The 21791-nt window shown below is 47.5% G+C and overlaps 1 protein-coding gene across 1 annotated transcript; it reads left to right on the top strand.

Annotated features, from left to right (window-relative positions):
- Nucleotides 1–7578: 7578 nt before the first annotated feature.
- Nucleotides 7579–20710, top strand: SMYD5 (SMYD family member 5). Its single transcript, XM_056551526.1, has 13 exons — nucleotides 7579–7733; nucleotides 8711–8819; nucleotides 9000–9139; nucleotides 10863–10984; nucleotides 13956–14025; nucleotides 14735–14839; nucleotides 15937–15999; nucleotides 17800–17870; nucleotides 17953–18059; nucleotides 18290–18346; nucleotides 18425–18519; nucleotides 19838–19908; nucleotides 20316–20710. Exons 1-13 carry the CDS (start codon nucleotides 7641–7643, stop codon nucleotides 20437–20439), a joined length of 1227 nt encoding a protein of 408 aa, XP_056407501.1. The 5' UTR covers nucleotides 7579–7640; the 3' UTR covers nucleotides 20440–20710.
- Nucleotides 20711–21791: the final 1081 nt, after the last annotated feature.

Genomic DNA, 21791 nt, shown 5'->3' with positions numbered 1-21791 from the left:
ACCGGCCATCTCATCCAACCTAAACCGTGCTCTGCTCTGCCCCTCATCATCCTCCTTTTCCAGTTCAGCCCCCACAGGGCTCATGTAGCCTTGAGATGTAGGCGCAACGTCTCCATTGCCGTGACCAGCCATGGTTTCAATCATTTGTTGTAGGAAATGTAGAAGTGGAATTACGTAGTTCATGGCGTAATCCAGGCGACTCACAAATAATGTGGCTTCCTCAAAGGGCCTCAGCAAACGGCACGTATGAGCTGCCACTGGTTCACATTGAAGTTACACAGGGGAGTACTCTTATCTGCTTGAATCATCAAGAAATCGGTGATGGCTTTTCTTTGTTCGTATAGTCTGTCCAACATATGGAGAGTGGAATTCCAACGTGTGGCAACGTTACAAATAAGACTATGCTGTGGGATACCGTTCTGACGCTGCATTTCGAGGAAGGTGTGCTTGGCGGTGTACGAGTGGCTGAAGTGCATGCACAGTTTCCTTGCCATTTTCAGGATGTTTTGCAAATGGGGTGAAGACTTGAGGAAGTGCTTGACAACCAGATTCACCACGTGTGCCATGCAGGGCGCATGTTTCACACTTCCTTGTTGCAGCACAGACACGATGTTCTTCCCGTTTTCGGTCACCATGGTTCCCATTTCCAGATTTCGTGGAGTAAGCCACTCGGATTTCTTTACGAATTAACTTTAGCAGTTCCTCCCCTGTGTGACTCCATTCGCCAAGGCAAACCATGTGAAGAACAACTTGACACTGCCGTGCCCTACACACATGGTATGATGAAGGGCCACCAAGATTTGGACATGCAGTGGAGGCCGAGGACACGGTGGAGGATGAGGAGGCGCGGCGCACACTGTAACAGGACCAACTACCTGGGACCGAGAGCGTGGAGGAGGAAGCCGTGTGACCTGTCCAAGTTGCTGTTGTGGCTGTGCAGGAACCACATTTACCCAGTGGGCTGTAAAAGAAAAGTATTGTCCCTGCCCGTAGTTACAGCACTACACGTCGGCGCTGCCGTGCACTTTTGAACACACCGACAGGCTCAAGGACTGGCCCACCTTCTCTTGTACAAACTTATGCAGGGCTGGTACTGCCTTCTTCGCAAAGAAATGACGGATTGGGACTCTCCACCTCGGCTCGGCACAAGCCATCATTTCCCTGAAAGCTTCAGAGTCCACCACTTGAAAAGGGAGGGACTGCAACCCCAGCAACTTGGACAGGAGCACATTCAACTTTTGCGCTGTTGTATGAGTGGGCGCATACTGTTGTCTCTTGGACATGGCTTCGCCGATGGATTGTTGGTGGAATGGCTGACTAAAAGCGGGAGAAACAGGAGCGACAGAAGGAGGGTTTGACACACAGCTCCCTTCGGCTGAGGTGGTGGAGCCTTGGCTGGATGAAGGAGGGAGCGGATGGCCACTGGGTGATGCAGCAGGCTGGACCACTACATCGGAGCCCCGGTTCTCCCAGGCCGCTTTATGGTGGCGAAGCATGTGTTGACGCAGGGCCGTGGTGCCGACATTGGGACCCTGACCACGCTTCACCTTCTGCTGACAGATTTTGCATGTGGCTACGTGAACCTCCTCCGGATGCCTTATGAAAAAGTTCCACACCGCCGAGTAGCTGATTTCGCCCCCCAAGTCCGCACTAATTGACTGCTACTGGCGCTGTCTACAGGAACCCCTGTTCCCAGGTGGTCTCCCCCAGGCACGTTTGGCTCCTGAATATCCACTGCTGCCTCCACGCTGACTGCCAACCGTGCTACCGCCTTGCTGCCTCAAGGGCAACCTGAAACTCTCTTCTCCTGATGATGATGAAGCCCCTTCTGCACCCGGCTCCCAATTGCGATCGGCCTCATCATCATCCACAGGTGTGTGCACGTCACTGATGTCCTCCTTAGGTTCCCCAACAGTGTCTGTTTCAGGACCCTGAACCCTTGCCACACCGCCACCCACGCCACTCTCCGCATCACTACTTGGCCGCCTAGCGGAGCAAGCGGCGCATGTCTCCTCCCCTTCTTGGCTGTCCAGTAGCTGCTGACAGTCCTCTATTGGATCGTCCTCAGTAAATAGTGGAGCTGAACCCACAGCATAAGATACTCCTTTAGGAGAGGGAACAGCATAGGGCAAAGGCAATGGGAGGACAGAGACTGCTCCCGGGCCATGCCAACTGAGGGTTGTGTCTGAGGAACCCACCGACTGTTGACTGGGGGTGTCAGATGTCACTTGTGATGATGTGGATGAACGTGTTAACCAATCGACGAAGGCAGATGGGTTGCTGGTGGAGACACGACCACTGGCTGATAACGGGAGCTCAGGCCTCTCGCTGCGACTCCTGCTGCCACTCGCCCCAAGTCTGCTGCCAACTCTGCCTGAAGTATTTAGGCCTCTGCCACTCCTCTGGGCACGTCCTGGCACTTCTCTGCCTGACATACTTAGTGCGTTTATGAGGGTATTACAATACGCTACACTACTCTTTAAACAGTATTTGTCTAGAACAGCAGCAGGTGATTACTTACGTCTGTCCTTTCACAGTATGTATGCCCTTTACAGATTAACAGGTACTAAATGGTACAATACTTGGATGTACCTATGCGCTATGCACAGATGAGGTAAGTAATATGCCTAACTATTAGCAGAAAAAACTCTGTATTTTTGTAAAACACCAGCCGGTGGATACTATTGTTTGGACTTTGGCGGTATGGAGCACCTAGACAGCTTAACATGTACTAAATGGTACAATACTTGGATGTTCCTATGCGCTATGCACTGATGAGGGCAGGAATATGCATAACTATTAGCAGAAAAAACTCTGTATTTTTGTAAAACACCAACCGGTGAATACAGTAACCCCCCGACCTACGATGGCCCCGACATATGATAAAATCAACATATGATGGCCTCTCAGAGGCCATCGCATGTCGATGTCAGCATCTACATACGATGCTTTTATATGTCGGGGCCATCGCATTAACTGCTATCCGACAGCGCAAAATGCTTAAGCTGCTGTCGGATAGCAGTTTAAGCATCCCTGGCAGGTTCGCTCACCTATTCCCGCTGCTCCACTTTGCGATCCTCCGGTGTCTTGCGCATCTTCTCCAGGATCCGGGCCTCGCTTTCCGGCGTCGTTATTACGTCACTACGCACGCCGCGCCGGCGCAGCAGTATCACCAGAAAGCGAGGCCCGGACCCTGCAGAAGATGCGGAAGAAGCCGGAGGATCGCGAAGAAGACACCGGAGCCCCTGGGACAGCATCGGGAGCGGTGAGGACCTGGTCCGGAGCGGCGGGGACAGCTGAGTACAGCTTCCTATACTTTACATTGCACGGATCCCTCAACATACGATGGATTCGACAAACGATGGTTCGTTTGGAACAAATTACCATCGTATGTTGAGGGACAACTGTACTATTGTTTGGACTTTGATGGTTTGGAGCCCCTTGACAGATTAACGGGTAGTAAATGGTACAATACTTGGATGTACCTATGCGGTATGCACTGATGAGGGCAATAATATGCCTAACTATTAGTGTTGCTCACTTATATTCGCATTTCGAATATTCGCAGCGAATATCGTATATTCGCGAATTCACAAATATTACGAATTTCGCACTAAAAATTTGCTATTACGAATATTCGTCTTTTTTTCAAACTGTTTTAAAAACTGAACACATTGTAGGGATCTCCTTCGACTGATAAATGCAATGCTTGTATCATTAAAGAAATAAAAAAGAGAAAAATACCCAGACCTCAAGGAAGGTATATTAAGTGGATGAAACTATGATTAATAAAAGGACCAAAGATCGTGCTTCAATTATAATAAAGTGTGTTTTATTAAAATAAAAAACTGATTTAAAAATTCCACCTCACAAGGGGCCCCTTGTGGGAAGGGTATGTAATACCTAAAATGGACTATCACTGATGACTATTAACTGATAAGTATCACAAAATTTTATAACAATTGTAGACAAAATGCACTTATATAATTCAGGCAAGATGCATTGTGGCAAGATAGATTGTATGCACTGAAACAGTTAAAAAATGTTTAGAAAGTCTCATAGAGCTCAATCTTTTTCACCGTGGAGGTAGTTGTGTAATAATGCAACGAGTTCCTCTTAATGGTGAAACACTTCAGTATATAAGACTGAGGAAGTGTTTGTAGTTCACAGTTGTTACTATTGTTGATTTCTCTGTGTCAGAACAAATAACAGGCAATTCTGCGTAAGGACAGATGGCAGCTTTGGATTACTTTACCGGTCCTAGGAACGGAAGACTCCCAAGGTGCTGGACATAGCACTTAGAAGGTCACTGCAGGTGGGCTACCTCCGGGTCCCTGCACTGGCAGGTGTCGGGGATGGCAGATCTCAGAGGTGACTGTTATGGGGGCACTGTGGAGGTGACAGTTGTGGGGGCACTGTGGAGGTGACTGTTATGGGGGCACTGTGGAGGTGACTGTTATGGGGGCACTGTGGAGGTGACTGTTATGGGGGCACTGTGGAGGTGACTGTTATGGGGGCACTGTGGAGGTGACTGTTATGGGGGCACTGTGGGGGTGACTGTTATGGGGGCACTGTGGGGGTAACTGTTATGGGGGCACTGTGGAGTTGACTCTTATGGGAGGACTGTGGAGGTCACTGTTATGGGGGGGGGGGAACTGTGGAGGTGACTGTTATGGGGGCACTGTGGAGATGACTGTTATGGGGGCACTGTGGAGGTGACTGTTATGGGGGCACTGTGGAGGTGACTGTTATGGGGGCACTGTGGAGGTGACTGTTAAGGGGGCACTGTGAAGGTGACTGTTATGGGGTCACTGTGGAGGTGACTGTTGTGGGGGCACTGTGAAGGTGACTGTTGTGGGGGCACTGTGAAGGTGACTCTTATGGGGGGACTGTGGAGGTGACTGTTATGGGGGCACTGTGAAGGTGACTGTTATGGGGGCACTGTGGGGGTGACTGTTATGGGGGCACTGTGAAGGTGACTGTTGTGGGGGCACTGTGGGGGTGACTGTTATGGGAGCACTGTGGAGGTGACTGTTATGGGGGCACTGTGGAGGTGACTGTTATGGGGGCACTGTGGGGGTGACTGTTATGGGGGCACTGTGGGGGTGACTGTTATGGGGGCACTGTGGGGGTAACTGTTATGGGGGCACTGTGGAGTTGACTCTTATGGGAGGACTGTGGAGGTCACTGTTATGGGGGGGATTGTGGAGGTGACTGTTATGGGGGCACTGTGGAGGTGACTGTTATGGGGGCACTGTGGAGGTGACTGTTATGGGGGCACTGTGGTGGTTACTGTTATGGGGCACTGTGATGGTTACTGTTATGGGGCACTGTGGGGTAACTGTTATGGGGGCACTGTGGAGGTGACTGTTATGGGGGCACTGTGAAGGTGACTGTTATGGGGGCACTGTGAAGGTGACTGTTATGGGGGCACTGTGGAGGTGACTGTTGTGGGGGCACTGTGAAGGTGACTGTTGTGGGGGCACTGTGAAGGTGACTCTTATGTGGGGACTGTGGAGGTGACTGTTATGGGGGCACTGTGAAGGTGACTGTTATGGGGGCACTGTGGAGGTGACTGTTGTGGGGGCACTGTGGAGGTGACTGTTGTGGGGGCACTGTGAAGGTGACTGTTGTGGGGGCACTGTAAAGGTGACTGTTATAGGGGCACTGTGGAGGTGACTGTTATGGGGGCACTGAGGAGATAACTTTTATGAGGGCAATGTGGAGGTGACTGTTATGGGGAGTATTGGAGGGATCACTGTGGATGTTACTGTTGTGGAGGACACTGTTCTAAGGGGTCACTGTTGTGGGGGCACTGTGGAGGTGACTGTTGTGGGGGCACTGTGAAGGTGACTGTTGTGGGGGCACTGTAAAGGTGACTGTTATAGGGGCACTGTGGAGGTGACTGTTATGGGGGCACTGAGGAGATAACTTTTATGAGGGCACTGTGGAGGTGACTGTTATGGGGGGTATTGGAGGGATCACTGTGGATGTTACTGTTGTGGAGGACACTGTTCTAAGGGGTCACTGTTGTGGGGGCACTGTGGGGGTAACGGTCATGGAGGCCCTGTGGAGGTGACTGTTATGGGGCACTGTGGAGGTGACTTATGGGGGCACTGTGAAGGTGACTGTTGTGGGGGCACTGTGGAGGTTACTTATGGGGGCACTGTGGAGGTGACTGTTATGGGGGGAATGTGGAGGTGACTGTTATGGGGGGACTGTGGAGGTGACAGTAATGGGGGCACTGTGGAGGTGACTGTTATGGGGGGACTGTGGAGGTGACTGTTATGGGGGGACTGTGGAGGTGACAGTAATGGGGGCACTGTGGAGGTGACTGTTATGGGGGAATGTGGAGGTGACAGTAATGGGGGCACTGTGGAGGTGACAGTAATGGGGGCACTGTGGAGGTGACTGTTATGGGGGGAATGTGGAGGTGACTGTTATGGGGGAATGTGGAGGTGACAGTAATGGGGGCACTGTGGAGGTGACAGTAATGGGGGCACTGTGGAGGTGACTGTTATGGGGGAATGTGGAGGTGACAGTAATGGGGGCACTGTGGAGGTGACAGTAATGGGGGCACTGTGGAGGTGACTGTTATGGGGGGAATGTGGAGGTGACTGTTATGGGGGACTGTGGAGGTGACAGTAATGGGGGCACTGTGGAGGTGACAGTAATGGGGGCACTGTGGAGGTGACTGTAATGGGGGGACTGTGGAGGTGACTGTTATGGGAGGGACTGAGGAGATCACTGTTATAAGGGCACTGTGGAGGTGACTGTTAAGAGGGAACTGTGGGGGTGACTGTTATGGGGGGAACTGTGGGGGTGACTTATGGTGGCACTGTGGAGGTGACTGTTATGGGGGGCATTGGAGGGGTCACTGTGGATTTTACTGTTGTGGAGGACACTGTTCTAAGGGGTCACTGTTGTGGGGGCACTGTGGAGGTGAATGTTTTGGGGTCACTGTGGAGGTGACTGTTTGTTTTGGGCGCACTGTGGAGGTGACTGTTGTGGGGGCACTGTGGAGGTGACAGTTTTGGCGGCACTGTGGAGGTGACTGTTATAGGGGGCACTGTGGAGGTGACTGTTATAGGGGGCACTGTGGAGGTGACTGTTATAGGTGGCACTGTGGAGGTGAATGTTTTGGGGTCACTGTGGAGGTGACTGTTTGTTTTGGGCGCACTGTGGAGGTGACTGTTGTGGGGGCACTGTGGAGGTGACTGTTGTGGGGGCACTGTGGAGGTGACAGTTTTGGCGGCACTGTGGAGGTGACTGTTATAGGGGGCACTGTGGAGGTGACAGTTTTGGGGGCACTGTGGAGGTGACAGTTTTGGGGGCACTGTGGAGGTGACTGTTATAGGGGGTACTGTGGAGGTGACTGTTATAGGGGGCACTGTGGAGGTGACTGACTGTTTTGGGGGCACTGTGGCGATGACAGTTTTGGTGGCACTGTGGTGGTGACGTAAATAGAGGGCGTGGTTATAGGACATGTGGGCGGGGTTTTGATACCTATCTTATGTCACGTGTTACAGTAGGATGCGCTGCGGACTGTATTGGATCGATATGCCACCTATCACCGGTATGGTCACGTGACCCGCGTCTAGTCAGCTGTTTCCGGGTCACAGGTCATTCCTTTCTCCATCATGGCCGCCTCCATGTGCGACGTGTTCGCCTTTTGTGTGGAGCCGGAGCCGGCCCGGCGGGCGGTGGAGATCCGCTTCATCAACAGCGGCAAGGTACCGGGGAGAGGAGGCGGAGAGGCCGGGGGCCGCCGCCTGGATCCGGTGTATAGGGCTCCGTACCGGGATTTATAGTGGAGGAGGGAGGGGCGGGCTGAGGCGTGATGGAGTCTATTGAGAATATAGTAATATTTATAGAGTATATTATGTCTTATAATAATGCTATAAACTACATAATATCTTATATATACTCCCCCAGACACTGGCTTCTGTCCACTACATCCAACAGCTCCTCCCTCTGGACACTTTCTGTACCAACCAACCACCTCCCACTTGACACGTGCTGCGCTCCCCCCCCCATCTGATGCATTCTGCACCCTTCTCCCCATCTGATGCACTCTGTGCCCTTCCCCCCCCCCATCTGACGCATTCTGCGCCCTCCCCCCCATCTGACGTACTCTGCGCCCTCCCCCCCATCTGACGCATTCTGCGCCCTCCCCCCCATCTGACGCATTTTGTGCCCTCCCCCCCATCTGACGCATTCTGAGACCTCCCCCCCCATCTGACGCATTCTGCGCCCTCCCCCCCATCTGACGCATTCTGCGACCTCCCCCCATCTGACGCATTCTGCGACCTCCCCCCCATCTGACGCATTCTGCGACCTCCCCCCCATCTGACGCATTCTGCGCCCTCCCCCCCATCTGACGCATTCTGCGCCCTCCCCCCCATCTGACGCATTCTGCGCCCTCCTGCCCCATCTGACGCATTCTGCGCCCTCCCCCCCCCTGACGCATTCTGCGCCCTCCCCCCCCCCCCCCCCCATCTGACGCATTCTGCGCCCTCCCCCCCCCCCCATCTGACTCATTCTGCGCCCTCCCCTCCTCCCCCCATCTGACTCATTCTGCGCCCTCCCCTCCTCCCCCCATCTGACTCATTCTGCGCCCTCCCCTCCTCCCCATGCTGTCAGAATTCATTGTGTTTTTTGGGGTCCTCACCCGCCTGATGACTATTTCCCGTTTCTCCCTGTGGTTTAGGGGAGGGGTCTGTTCGCCACCCGCAGTATCAAGAAGGGAGACCTCATATTCCAGGAGAAGCCGCTGGTGTCATCTCAGTTCCAGTGGAACGCGCTGTACAGATACAGAGGTGAGGACGGCGCCATCATCAGGCCGTGTTATATCTTGTTCTGCGTGATGAACAGTGAGGCCGCCATTACTGTCCCCAGCTCTCCCTGACTGTGCAGTAATACATCTCCCCCCATCACATTATGGGGGATACGTCTGTGTGCGCCGCTCCCACCAATCACAAGTGTCTGTTCATTCCCAGCCTGCGACCACTGCCTGCGATCTCTGGAGACTGCGGAGAAGAACGCCCAGCGGCTCTCTGCCAATGTCCACGTCACCCTCCCCTACCCAGAACTCTGCACTGTCCAGAATGGTCTGCACCAGCAGTGCCCCCAGTGCCAGGTGAGGAGGGGGCACAGGGGGTAAGAGGGTCTGATCCTCTAATAAGGAAGGTGGGGGAGTTCAGACCCGAACAGTACAGCCTTAAAGGGGTACCCCAGTCGAAAACACATATTTTCAAATCAACTGGTGCCAGAAAGTTAAACAGATTTGTACATTACTTCTATGTAAAATTCTTAATCCTTCCAATACTTATCAGCTGCTGTATACTATGGAGGAAGTTGTGAAGTTCTTTCCAGTCTGACCACAGTGCTCTCTGCTGACATCTCTGTCCGTATATCAGGAACTGTCCAGAACAGGAGATGTTTTCTATGGGGATTTGCCCCTTCTCCGGATAGTTCCTCACACAGACAGAGGTGTCAGCAGAGAGCACTGTGGTCAGACTGGAAAGAACTACACAACTTCCTCTATAGTATACAGCAGCTGATAAGTACTGGAAGGAGTAAGATTTTTATATAGAAGTAATTTACAAATCTGTATAGCCTTCTGTCACCAGTTGGTTTGAAAACATTTGTTCTCCACCGGAGTGCCCCTTTATTGAAGCAGAGGTGTCGTGTAAAGCATGGCCAAGACAGAGCAGCATGTGTTCTGATTCTATTTGATTCATATATAGACTACATGGTCTCTATCCGTGTTCCATATTTATCCTGCAGGTTAAAGGAGTACTCCGGTGGAAAACTTTTATTTTTTTTTTTTTATTTTTTTATTTTTTTAAATCAACTGGTGCCAGCAAGTTAAACAGATTTGTAAATTACTTCTATTAAAAAAAATCTATCCTTCCAGTACTTATTAGCTGCTGAATACTACAGGAAATTATTTTCTTTTTGGAACACAGAGCTCTCTGCTGACATCATGACTAGAGATGAGCGAACTTACAGTAAATTCGATTCGTCACAAACTTCTCGGCTCGGCAGTTGATGACTTATCCTGCATAAATTAGTTCAGCTTTCCGGTGCTCCGGTGGGCTGGAAAAGGTGGATACAGTCCTAGGAAAGAGTCTCCTAGGAATGTATCCACCTTTTCCAGCCCACCGGAGCACCTGAAAGCTGAACTAATTTATGCAGGATAAGTCATCAACTGCCGAGCCGAGAAGTTCGTGACAAATCGAATTTACTGTAAGTTCGCTCATCTCTAGTCATGACCACAGTGCTCTCTGCTGACACATCTGTCCATTTTAAGAACTGTCCAGAGTAAGAGAAAATCCCCATAGAAAACATATGCTGCTCCGGACAGTTCCTAAAATGGACAGAGATGTCAGCAGAGAGCACTGTGGTCATGATGTCAGCAGAGAGTTCTGTGTTCCAAAAAGAAAAGAATTTCCTCTGTAGTATTCAGCAGCTAATAAGTACTGGAAGGATTAACATTTTTTAATACAAGTCATTTACAAATCTGTTTAACTTTCTGGCATCAGTTGATTTAAAAAAAAAAAAAATTCCACCGGAGTACTCCTTTAAAATATCTCCGTACCCAGATAAGCATTCTATATAAACCCCTGCCCTCATAAGATGCCTGTATTACCTAACGCCCGGATACATTTTCTGTATCATATTCTGCCTGGATAAGCCATCTGTGCCCAGATAGGCTGTGTATGATCTGGTGCCCGGGTCCGGCCATTCTCCCACACAGCGACGGCCATCTTGGCCTTAGCAGATGATTAGGGTCGATCCACCATATGGAGGTCTGTGCCCTATGCTGTGAGGCCATCTTCTCGTCTGTATATTTGCAGGTGTCATACTGCAGCGCCGAGTGTCTCAGAGCCGCCAGGGAACAATACCACCAGGTCCTGTGTCTGGGGTCCTCCCGGGAGAGCCCCGCACATCCCCTCAATAAACTGGAGGAAGCCTGGAGGTAAGAGTGGCCCATGACCAGTATAAGAGGAGGACACTGAGCGGGCACCGGGGTTCTGCTAGGTGGCTCCTCACCTGTATGTGGCGCTGTCAATCTTTGTTAAAGGGGTACTCCAGTGTAAAACTTTTTTTTTTTTTCTAAATCAACTGGTGCCAGAAAGTTAAACAGATTTTTAAATTACTTCTTTATAAAAAAAAAATCTTAAAGGGGTACTCCGGTGGAAAACATTTATTTATTTATTTATTTTTTAAATCAACTGGTGTCAGAAAGTTAAACAGATTTGTAAATGACTTTAATTAAAAAAATCTTTACCCTTCCAGTACTTATCAGCTGCTGTATGCTCCACAGGAAGTTCTTTTCTTTTTGAATTTCTTTTTTGTCTTGTCCACGGTGCTCTCTGCTGACACCTCTGTCCGTGTCAGGAACTGTCCAGAGTAGCATAGGTTTGCAATGGGGATTTTCTCCTGCTCTGTACAGTTCCTGATACGGGCATCAGGTGTCAGCAGAGAGCACTGTGGACAAGAGAAAAAAGAAATTCAAAAAGAAAAGAATTTCCTCTGTAGCATACAGGTGCTAAAAAGTACTGGAAGGGTAAAGATTTTTTAACAGAAGTAATGTACAAATCTGTTTAACTTTCTGGCACCAACTGATTTAAAAAAAAAAAAATAAATAATAATGTTTTCCAGTGGAGTACCTCTTTAATCCTTCCAGTACTTATCAGCTGCTTTGTCTGACCACAGTGCTCTCTGTTGACATCTCTATCCATGTCCGGAACTGTCCAAGAACTGCTCTGCACAGTTCCTGACATGGACAGAGGTGTCAGCAGAGAGCACTGTGGTCAGACAGAAAATAAATTAAAAAAGAAAAGTACTTCCTCTGTAGTATACAGCAGCTGATAAGTACGGGAAGGATTAAGATTTTATTTTTCATTTTATTTTTTATAGAAGTAATTTACAAATCTAGCAGTAAAAAGACAAGAACCAGCGGTAAAAGTAACTTCTCCTTTATTTCATCCAAATTAAAACATCGACAATTTTAAATATTCTATTTATAAAAATCTTAATCCTTCCAGTACTTATCAGCTGCTGTATACTACAGAGGAAGTTCTTTTCTTTTAGAATGTATTTTCTGTCTGACCACAGTGCTCTCTGCTGACACCTCTGTCCATGTCAGGAACTGTCCAGAGCAGAATAGGTTTGCTATGGGGATTTGCTCCTAATCTGGACAGTTCCTGAAATGAACAGAGGTGTCAGCAGAGAGCACTGTGGTCAGACAGAAAAGAAATTCAGTGTAGTATACAGCAGCTGATAAGTACTGGAAGGATTAAGATTTTTTTTTTTTTTTTAAATAAAAGTAATTTACAAATCTAGCAGTAGAAAGACAAGAACCAGCGGTAAAAGTAACTTTTCCTTTATTTCATCCAAATTAAAACATCGACAGGAAACGCTCGGCAGGACGCCTTTCAGGTCATGTGACCTTTTAATCAAGTGCATGATAGGTAGTGGAGAGGTGTGGGATTATATAGGGCTAAAAGGAACAGATGTGCTGGTAGCAACTAAGAGTTTAACCCTAAAGGTTCCAAAGCCTAATCCACTAAAAATCATGGCTATAGCAGGACAATATGCTCCATAACTGAATAATACAACCTCAATAGTGATAAGAAACCAAAACAACAAAAAAAAGCCTGATATAACCCATAATAACATAACATCTAATAGTGCAAAATAACATCAGATCTTGGGTTGAGACCATGCGGCTGAAACGTATGCAAAGAGTAAATCCCAAAAACTTCTCTTATTATGTAAGATTTTAATGCGGTCACCACCTCTGGTGGTGACCGCATTAGAATCTTACATAATAGAGAAGTTTTTTGGATTTGGATTTTTGTTTCTTTTCACTATTGAGCTTGTATTATTCAGTTGCGTAATTGAGCCATGATTTTCAGTGGATAGGTCGATTCGGCTTTGGAACCTTTAGGGTTAAACCCTTAGTTACTATCAGCACATCTGTTCCTTTTTTGCCCTATATAATCCCACACCTCTCCACTACCTATCATGCGTCTGATGAACGGTCACATGACCAGGTGAACTGACTGCCTTTAGCACCGTACATGAACTAATTTTACAAATCTGTAGGGTACCTTTCATCAAAAAAAACTTTTGATCTATTATAGATTAATGTATGCAGAATAACTTTCCAATTGCATGTTATTAAAAAAATATGCTTCTTACTATTTCATTTTCCACTTTAAAAAAATGACCACTAGGGGTCTCCCTACCAGTCCTGGCCGCAAGCCTTTTATTTATTTATTTTATTTTTTTAAATAGATTTCAGATTCACTCTGGAGTCCTAAATCTCAGATTGCAGCCGGGACACAGACAAGCTCAGCACTGCTCCCTGGCAGGGAGCAGTGCTGAGCTTGTCTGTGTCCCGGCTGCAATCTGAGATTTAGGACTCCAGAGTGAGTCTGAAATTTATAATAATGTTATTATTATTATTATTATTTATTATTAGCGGTCAGGACTGGTAGGGAGACCTCTAGTGGTAATTTTTTCAAAGGGGAAAATTAAATAGAAATAAGCATATTTTTTAATAACATACTATTGGAAAGTTATTCTGCATACATTAATCTATAATATATCAAAAGTTGTTTTTTTTTTTATGAAAGGTACCCTTTAAATTTCTGGCACCAGTTGTTTAACTAAATAAATAAATAAAAAAAGGGTTTTTCACCGGAGTACCCCTTTTTAAGCCTTCAATTGTTGGCTCTGGTTAGGTTACAGCATGCCCTTACTTCCTCCATGCTGGGAGTTGTAGTTTTTCTTTACAGCTAGGAAGGCTGCAGATCAGTGATGTAATGGGGAAAGCTCTGAGACGAGGCAGAACATGTCAGGGGCTTGTAGTGTTGCGGGCGCTATCACTAAGCCGGAACTCTACAGTAATGTCTCCTCTTGTGTCCTTCCTCCTCCAGGAACATACATTACCCACCCGAGACCGCCAGCATCATGCTCATGGCCAGGATGGTGGCCTCTGTCAAGCAGGTAAGGAGCCCGTCATCTACATGTGACAGGGACTGGGCCGACTTCTACCTGGACAGATACATCATTCATATAAGCAGAACCTACAGCAAAAATTAAAGGGGTACTCCTGTGGAACACAATTTTATTTTAAATCAACTGGTACCAGAAAGTAAAGCAGGTTTGTAAATTACTTCTTTTAAAAAAATCTTAATCCTTCCAGTACTTATCAGCAGCTTTATGCTCAACAGGAAGTTCTTTTCTTTTTGAATTTCTTTTCTGTCTAACCACAGTGCTCTCTGCTGACACCTCTGTCCATGTCAGGAACTGTCCAGTGCAGGAGCAAATCCCTATAGAAAACCTATCCGGCCCTGGACAGGTCCTGACATGGACAGAGGTGTCAGCAGAGAGCACTGTGGTCAGACTGAAAAGAAATTCAAAAAGAAAAGAACTTCCTCTATAGTATACAGCAGCTGATAAGTACTGAGAGGATTAAGAATTTTTAATAGAAGTAATTTACAAATCTGTGTAAATTTCTGGCACCAGTTGATTTAAAATAAATAGTTTTCCACCGGAGTACCCCTTTAATTATGGTGTCACCAATGGGATGCGGGGCCACCTCATATCAGACTGTTTAAGATCCATCAGCTGCGGTCACTGACCGGTGTGTATGGGCAGCGATGTATATTCGCCCAGCTTTATTGTACAGGGAAATAACGCGCACTTTCCACAGGCCAAGGACAAGGACTGGTGGCTGCAGCTCTTCGCTCAGTTCTGTAACAAAACGGCTAATGAGGAAGAGGAGATCGTCCACAAACTGCTGGGGGACAAGTTTAAGGTGAGCAAAACGTGTATAGTACTCCATAGAAAAGGGCTTCCCAACCAGGGGGCCTCCAGATGTTACAAAACTACAACTCCCAGCATGCCCGGACAGCCTTCGGCACTGCCATAGAGTGTTATAGTATCCAGGGGTCCAGAGGGGTTCACGTTACTCTTCTCATTGTAACATTCACCTTTAGGATTCCGGGAGGGGACTCTGGGGGAGATTTATCAAAACCTGTCCAGAGGAAAAGTTCACCAGTTGCCCATAGCAACCAATCAGATCGCTTCTTTCATTTTAAACAAGGCCTCTGCAAAATGAAAGAAGCGATCTGATTGGTTGCAGTGGGCAACTCAGCAACTTTTCCTCAGGACAGGTTTTGTAGTATTGTAGATTAGGCCTCCTGTATCCACCAGACACGTTCCGCAACCTCACACACCCAATACGTTTTGTGCCCCCCTCCTCTGTCACGTTTCGCTCCCTTTCCTCACTCCAAGTTCCATGTCCTCCCCCTACTCCAACCCACCGACACATTCTGCACCAAACCCTTTCATGTTCCACACCCTCCCCTCATCCTAACACTTCTGCATCCTTACCCTCCCCCTGACCCTTTTCACTCCCTCTCCTTTGGATGTGTTCCGGCCTCTCCACTCCCCCCACATGGACACGTTCCGTCCTCTCCACTCCCCCCCCCCCCCCCCACACGGACACGTTCCCTCCTCTCCACTCCCCCCCCCCACACGGACACGTTCCCTCCTCTCCACTCCCCCCCCCCCCCCCCCACACGGACACGTTCCCTCCTCTCCACTCCCCCCACCCGGACACGTTCCCTCCTCTCCACTCCCCCCACCCCACCCGGACACGTTCCCTCCTCTCCACTCCCCCACCCCACCCGGACACGTTCCCTCCTCTCCACTCCCCCACCCCACACGGACACGTTCCGTCCTCTCCACTCCCCCCCCCCCCCCCCACCCGGACACGTTCCCTCCTCTCCACTTCCCCCTAACCGGACATGTTCTGTGCAGACACTGAACAAGCAGGGGCAGCAGTGAGGTACAAGGGGGTGCATTCAGGTTAACCCCTCATGAGGACGCTGTTATTTCTGTGTCTTACAGGGACAGCTGGATCACCTGCGCCGACTCTTCATGGAGGCTTTATATGAGGAGAGAGTCAGCCGGGTAAGAATGAACTCATCATCAACCGTCCCCCAACCCCGATACATTCAGAGCTGCATTCATGATTCTGCTAGTAAAGGGGTTATCCGAGTATTTACAGGTAGTTAGCTGATCTATGATCGTGTCATCAGTGGGATCAGAATGTCCCCCCGCAATGAAGGAGGCGCTCTGCTCGTGCTCCATCCTTAGTCTGTGGATAGGGGGATAGCATTAAATTGTAGGATAACTCCTTTCAATCGTGTTATCATGCAGTCACATGTCTATACTCCGGACACCTCCAGAGCTGCATTTATAATTCTGCAGTCACATGTCTATACTCCGTACACCTCCAGAGCTGCATTTATAATTCTGCAGTCGCATGTCTATACTCCGGACCCCTCCAGAGCTGCATTTATAATTCTGCAGTCACATGTCTATACTCCGGACCCCTCCAGAGCTGCATTTATAATTCTGCAGTCACATGTCTATACTCCGGACCCCTCCAGAGCTGCATTCATAATTCTGCAGTCACATGTCTATACTCCGATCACCTCCAGAGCTGCATTTATAATTCTAGTCACATGTCTATACTCCAGACACCTCCAGAGCTGCATTTATAATTCTACAGTCACATGTCTATACTCCAGGACACCTCCAGAGCTGCATTCACAATTCTGCAGTCACATGTTTATACTCCGTACACCTCCAGAGCTGCATTCATAATTCTACAGCCACATGTCTATATTCCGGACACCTCCAGAGCTGCATTTATAATTCTACAGTCACATGTCTATACTCCGGACACCTCCAGAGCTGCATTTATAATTCTACAGTCACATGTCTATACTCCGGACACCTCCAGAGCTGCATTCATAATTCTAGTCACATGTCTATACTCCGATCACCTCCAGAGCTGCATTCATAATTCTACAGCCACATGTCTATATTCCGGACACCTCCAGAGCTGCATTTATAATTCTAGTCACATGTCTATACTCCAGACACCTCCAGAGCTGCATTCATAATTCTAGTCACATGTCTATACTCCGATCACCTCCAGAGCTGCATTCATAATTCTACAGCCACATGTCTATATTCCGGACACCTCCAGAGCTGCATTTATAATTCTACAGTCACATGTCTATACTCCGGACACCTCCAGAGCTGCATTTATAATTCTAGTCACATGTCTATACTCCAGACACCTCCAGAGCTGCATTTATAATTCTAGTCACATGTCTATACTCCGTACACCTCCAGAGCTGCATTTATAATTCTAGTCACATGTCTATACTCCGATCACCTCCAGAGCTGCATTTATAATTCTAGTCACATGTCTATACTCCAGACACCTCCAGAGCTGCATTTATAATTCTACAGTCACATGTCTATACACCGATCACCTCCAGAGCTGCATTTATAATTCTACAGTCACATGTCTATACTCCGTACACCTCCAGAGCTGCATTTATAATTCTACAGTCACATGTCTATACTCCGATCACCTCCAGAGCTGCATTTATAATTCTACAGTCACATGTCTATACTCCGATCACCTCCAGAGCTGCATTTATAATTCTGCAGTCACATGTCTATACTCCAGACCCCTCCAGAGCTGCATTTATAATTCTAGTCACATGTCTATACTCCGATCACCTCCAGAGCTGCATTTATAATTCTAGTCACATGTCTATACTCCGATCACCTCCAGAGCTGCATTAATAATTCTAGTCACATGTCTATACTCCGATCACCTCCAGAGCTGCATTTATAATTCTAGTCACATATCTATACTCCAGATAACCATAGTTGTTTGTCTCGCAGTGGTTCACCCCAGAAGGCTTCCGCTCCCTCTTTGCTCTGGTTGGAACCAATGGGCAGGGGATTGGCACCAGGTAAGTGATGGGTTCGGGGCCCCCGGGCTCCCTCCGTGTCAGACATCAGAGTAATAGCGCAGGTTCCGCGTTGTTTTTGCAGCTCGCTCAGTCAGTGGGTTCATGCGTGTGACGCCCTGGAGCTCCCCCCGGAGGAGAGAGAGCGGCTAGACGCCCTGATAGACCAGCTATACAAGGACATAGAGAAAGGTGAGCAGAGGATTGTGGGATATAATGGCTGTCGCTGCCTGTGTATATAGTCTACAGCTGTGTTACCCAACCGGGGTGCCTCCAGCTGTTGCAAAACTACAACTCCCAGCATGCCCGGACAGCCGAAGGCTGTCCGGGCATGCTGGGAGTTGTAGTTTTGCAACAGCTGGAGGCACCCTGGTTGGGAAACACTGGTTTAAAGTCACATGTCTTACCTGTCTCCTCTACAGAGACCGGGGAGTTCCTGAACTGTGAGGGCTCCGGGCTGTACATGCTGCAGAGCTGCTGTGAGTACGGGCACCGAGTATTATACACCTGGTCATTATACACCAGACATCTGATAACCTCTACTACGCCCCCTACAGGTAACCACAGCTGTGTGCCCAACGCCGAAGCTTCATTCCCCGACAATAACTATCTGCTGCATCTTATCGCTGTAGAGGATATCAAGGCGGGGGAGGTGAGTGCATGGGACCTGATCACACATACATACATTGCTTATCCAGAGATGCACTTACTATTCTGCTGGTGAGGTCACTGTGTACGTACATTACATTACTTATCCTGTATTATACTCCAGAGCTGTACTCACTATTCTGCTGGTGAGGTCACTGTGTACATACATTACATTACTTATCCTGTACTGATCCTGAGTTATATCCTGTATTATACTCCAGAGCTGTACTCACTATTCTGCTGGTGAGGTCACTGTGTACATACATTACATTACTTATCCTGTACTGACCCTGAGTTATATCCTGTATTATACCCCAGAGCTGTACTCACTATTCTGCTGGTGAGGTCACTGTGTACATACATTACATTACTTATCCTGTACTGATCCTGAGTTATATCCTGTATTATACTCCAGAGCTGCACTCACTAATCTGCTGATGAGGTCACTGTGTACATACATTACATTACTTATCCTGTACTGACCCTGAGTTATATCCTGTATTATACCCCAGAGCTGTACTCACTATTCTGCTGGTGAGGTCACTGTGTACATACATTACATTACTTATCCTGTACTGATCCTGAGTTATATCCTGTATTATACTCCAGAGCTGCACTCACTAATCTGCTGGTGAGGTCACTGTGTACATACATTACATTACTTATCCTGTACTGATCCTGAGTTATATCCTGTATTATACCCCAGAGCTGTACTCACTATTCTGCTGGTGAGGTGACTGTGTACATACATTACATTACTTATCCTGTACTGATCCTGAGTTATATCCTGTATTATATTCCAGAGCTGTACTCACTATTCTGCTGGTGAGGTCACTGTGTATATACATTACATTACTTATCCTGTACTGATCCTGAGTTATATCCTGTATTATACTCCAGAGCTGCACTCACTATTCTGCTGGTGAGGTCACCGTGTACATACATTACATTACTTATCCTGTACTGATCCTGAGTTATATCCTGTATTATACTCCAGAGCTGTACTCACTATTCTGCTGGTGAGGTCACAGTGTCCATACATTACATTACTTATCCTGTACTGATCCTGAGTTATATTCTGTATTATACCCCAGAGCTGTACTCACTATTCTGCTGGTGAGGTCACTGTGTACATACATTACATTACTTATCCTGTACTGATCCAGAGTGATATCCTGTATTATACTCCAGAGCTGTACTCACTATTCTGCTGGTGAGGTCACTGTGTAAATACATTACATTACTGATCCTGTACTGATCCTGAGTTATATCCTGTATTATACTCCAGAGCTGCACTCACTATTCTGCTGGTCTTCTTTCAGGAGATCTGTATTAGTTATTTGGATTGCTGTCAGAGGGAGCGGAGCAGACATTCCCGCCATAAGACCCTCAGGTAGGTGAAAGGTGCCCTCCATGTTCCCCATCCAGAATATAGATAGATATAAATAATATATAAATAATATATATATATATATATATATATATATATATATATATATATATATATATATATATATATATATTGCTTCCTCCTGCCCACAATGTGTTCTTGCCTGCGCTTACCATTGTGGTGTAACTACATGTCCCAGCATGCCATGGGAGCTGCTGTCTATCGCCCCATAAGTAGATACATGTTTACAGACCATTGACAGGTCACTGAATGATAGGTGGATGTGTAAACTACTGATAAGGCCTGCTGGGTGATGTAGTTCAGTGACAATGTTCTGGTGGGAGGAGTTATTGCATTTAGAGTATTTAGGCTCCTCCCCCTGGATTTCATGGCACCCCCTCTTCTTTCAGGGAGAACTACCTGTTTGTCTGCACCTGTCCTAAGTGCCTGTCGCAGTCTGAGGACCCGGACGTGACCTCCGAGGAGGAGGAAGAGGACGACGCCGAGCTGGAGGATGAGATGACGGACGTGTGACACAAGCCGCCTCCCACCTAGAGAAAACCCCGCCCATTCTCAACAGTCCAGCACTTGAATTGGCTTTGCCTGTTACCACGGGAACACCGTTCGCATCTGACCACTAAACTTTTATACATGAACTCCGCCCTCTGGCCCGGACCTCCGAGTGCTGCATGGACCCCCCTCCCTCCCCCCGATAAACATTGTCATTCATACTGGTCACTTGTGATAACATTTTATAGGATTGGCAAACGAAATACTAAATTATTTATATACAGCTCTCCGGCAATGGCGGCCTCTGCGTCTCTTTTATCCAAGTATAAATCCCCACCCCCCCTCTAATATGGACCCCACAGAAGAAAAGGTATAGGTGATGTCTACAGCAGGAGGTGCAGGGAGTGTAAATTTTATTTACCAAAATTTCTTCTTTCTTTGAGTCCCAAGGCGGCACGCCTTGGGACTCAAAGAAAGAAGAAATTTTGGTAAATAAATTTACACTCTAAAAGGGGTTAAAAAATTTTTTTTTTTCCCCTTTGTTTCTTACTGAACAGAAACACAAGACCTCAATATAAAGCAATTAGACATGAGCAGGAAGACTCAAAAGCCTCCAGAGATGTGAGGTATGGAGTAAGAAAGGGTTAATAAGGGTGGGAAATTTGTGCTGCCTTGGGCTTCGTGGAAAGAAGAATTTTCACTATGTAAATTTAAAGAAGCACTCCAGGTTGTTTTGTATTTTGCCCATATTTTGTTATTATGGAAACTCTCAATCATTAGTCCTACAGCACCATCTGTTTCATTCCAGCACAGTTGCATCTCTGTTTCATTACTGTGTGATCACCAATCTGACACACAAGAAATCTGTGTTTAATGTTTGAGTCAGTCAGTCCTGGGTCAGCTGACTCACTGAACTGCATCATCCTCTTATCTGTATACTGCTGCTGCTATCGCTATAGGATCAGGATTTAGGGTAGTTATACACATCACACCTATATCTGTATTTTGCTGCTATCTCTATGGGATCAGGATATATAGTTGTTGTATACCTCCCCTCCAGCTCTCTCTGTATGCTGCTGCTGCTATCTCTATGGGATCAGGATATATAGAGATTATACTCCTCCCCTCCAGCTCTATCTGTGTACTGCTGCTTCTATCGCTATAGGATCAGGATTTAGAGTTATATACTTCACCTCCCACCTATATCTGTATACTGCTGCTATTGCTGAGATCGGAATAGAGATTTATACTCCTTCCCTCCAGCTCTATTTGTATACTGCTGTTATCTTTATGGGATCAGGATATATGGTAATTATACACCTCCCCTCCAGCTCTATCTGTATACTGCTGCTATCGCTGAGATCCGGGTATATAGA

The sequence above is a fragment of the Hyla sarda genome, chromosome 1, assembly GCF_029499605.1.
Source record: "Hyla sarda isolate aHylSar1 chromosome 1, aHylSar1.hap1, whole genome shotgun sequence".
NCBI lineage: Eukaryota > Metazoa > Chordata > Amphibia > Anura > Hylidae > Hyla > Hyla sarda.
Note: the sequence above shows the minus strand (reverse complement) of the source record. Positions and strands in the feature narration are given on the sequence as shown.

Excerpts from the sequence above, each read along its gene's own strand:
- SMYD5 (XM_056551526.1), top strand. The coding sequence starts at position 7,641 with ATGGCCGCCTCCATGTGCGACGTGTTCGCCTTTTGTGTGGAGCCGGAG. Across the intron at positions 10,985-13,955 it reads AAACTGGAGGAAGCCTGGAG|GAACATACATTACCCACCCG; the intron begins GTAAGAGTGGCC and ends TTCCTCCTCCAG. Across the intron at positions 18,520-19,837 it reads AGGATATCAAGGCGGGGGAG|GAGATCTGTATTAGTTATTT; the intron begins GTGAGTGCATGG and ends GTCTTCTTTCAG.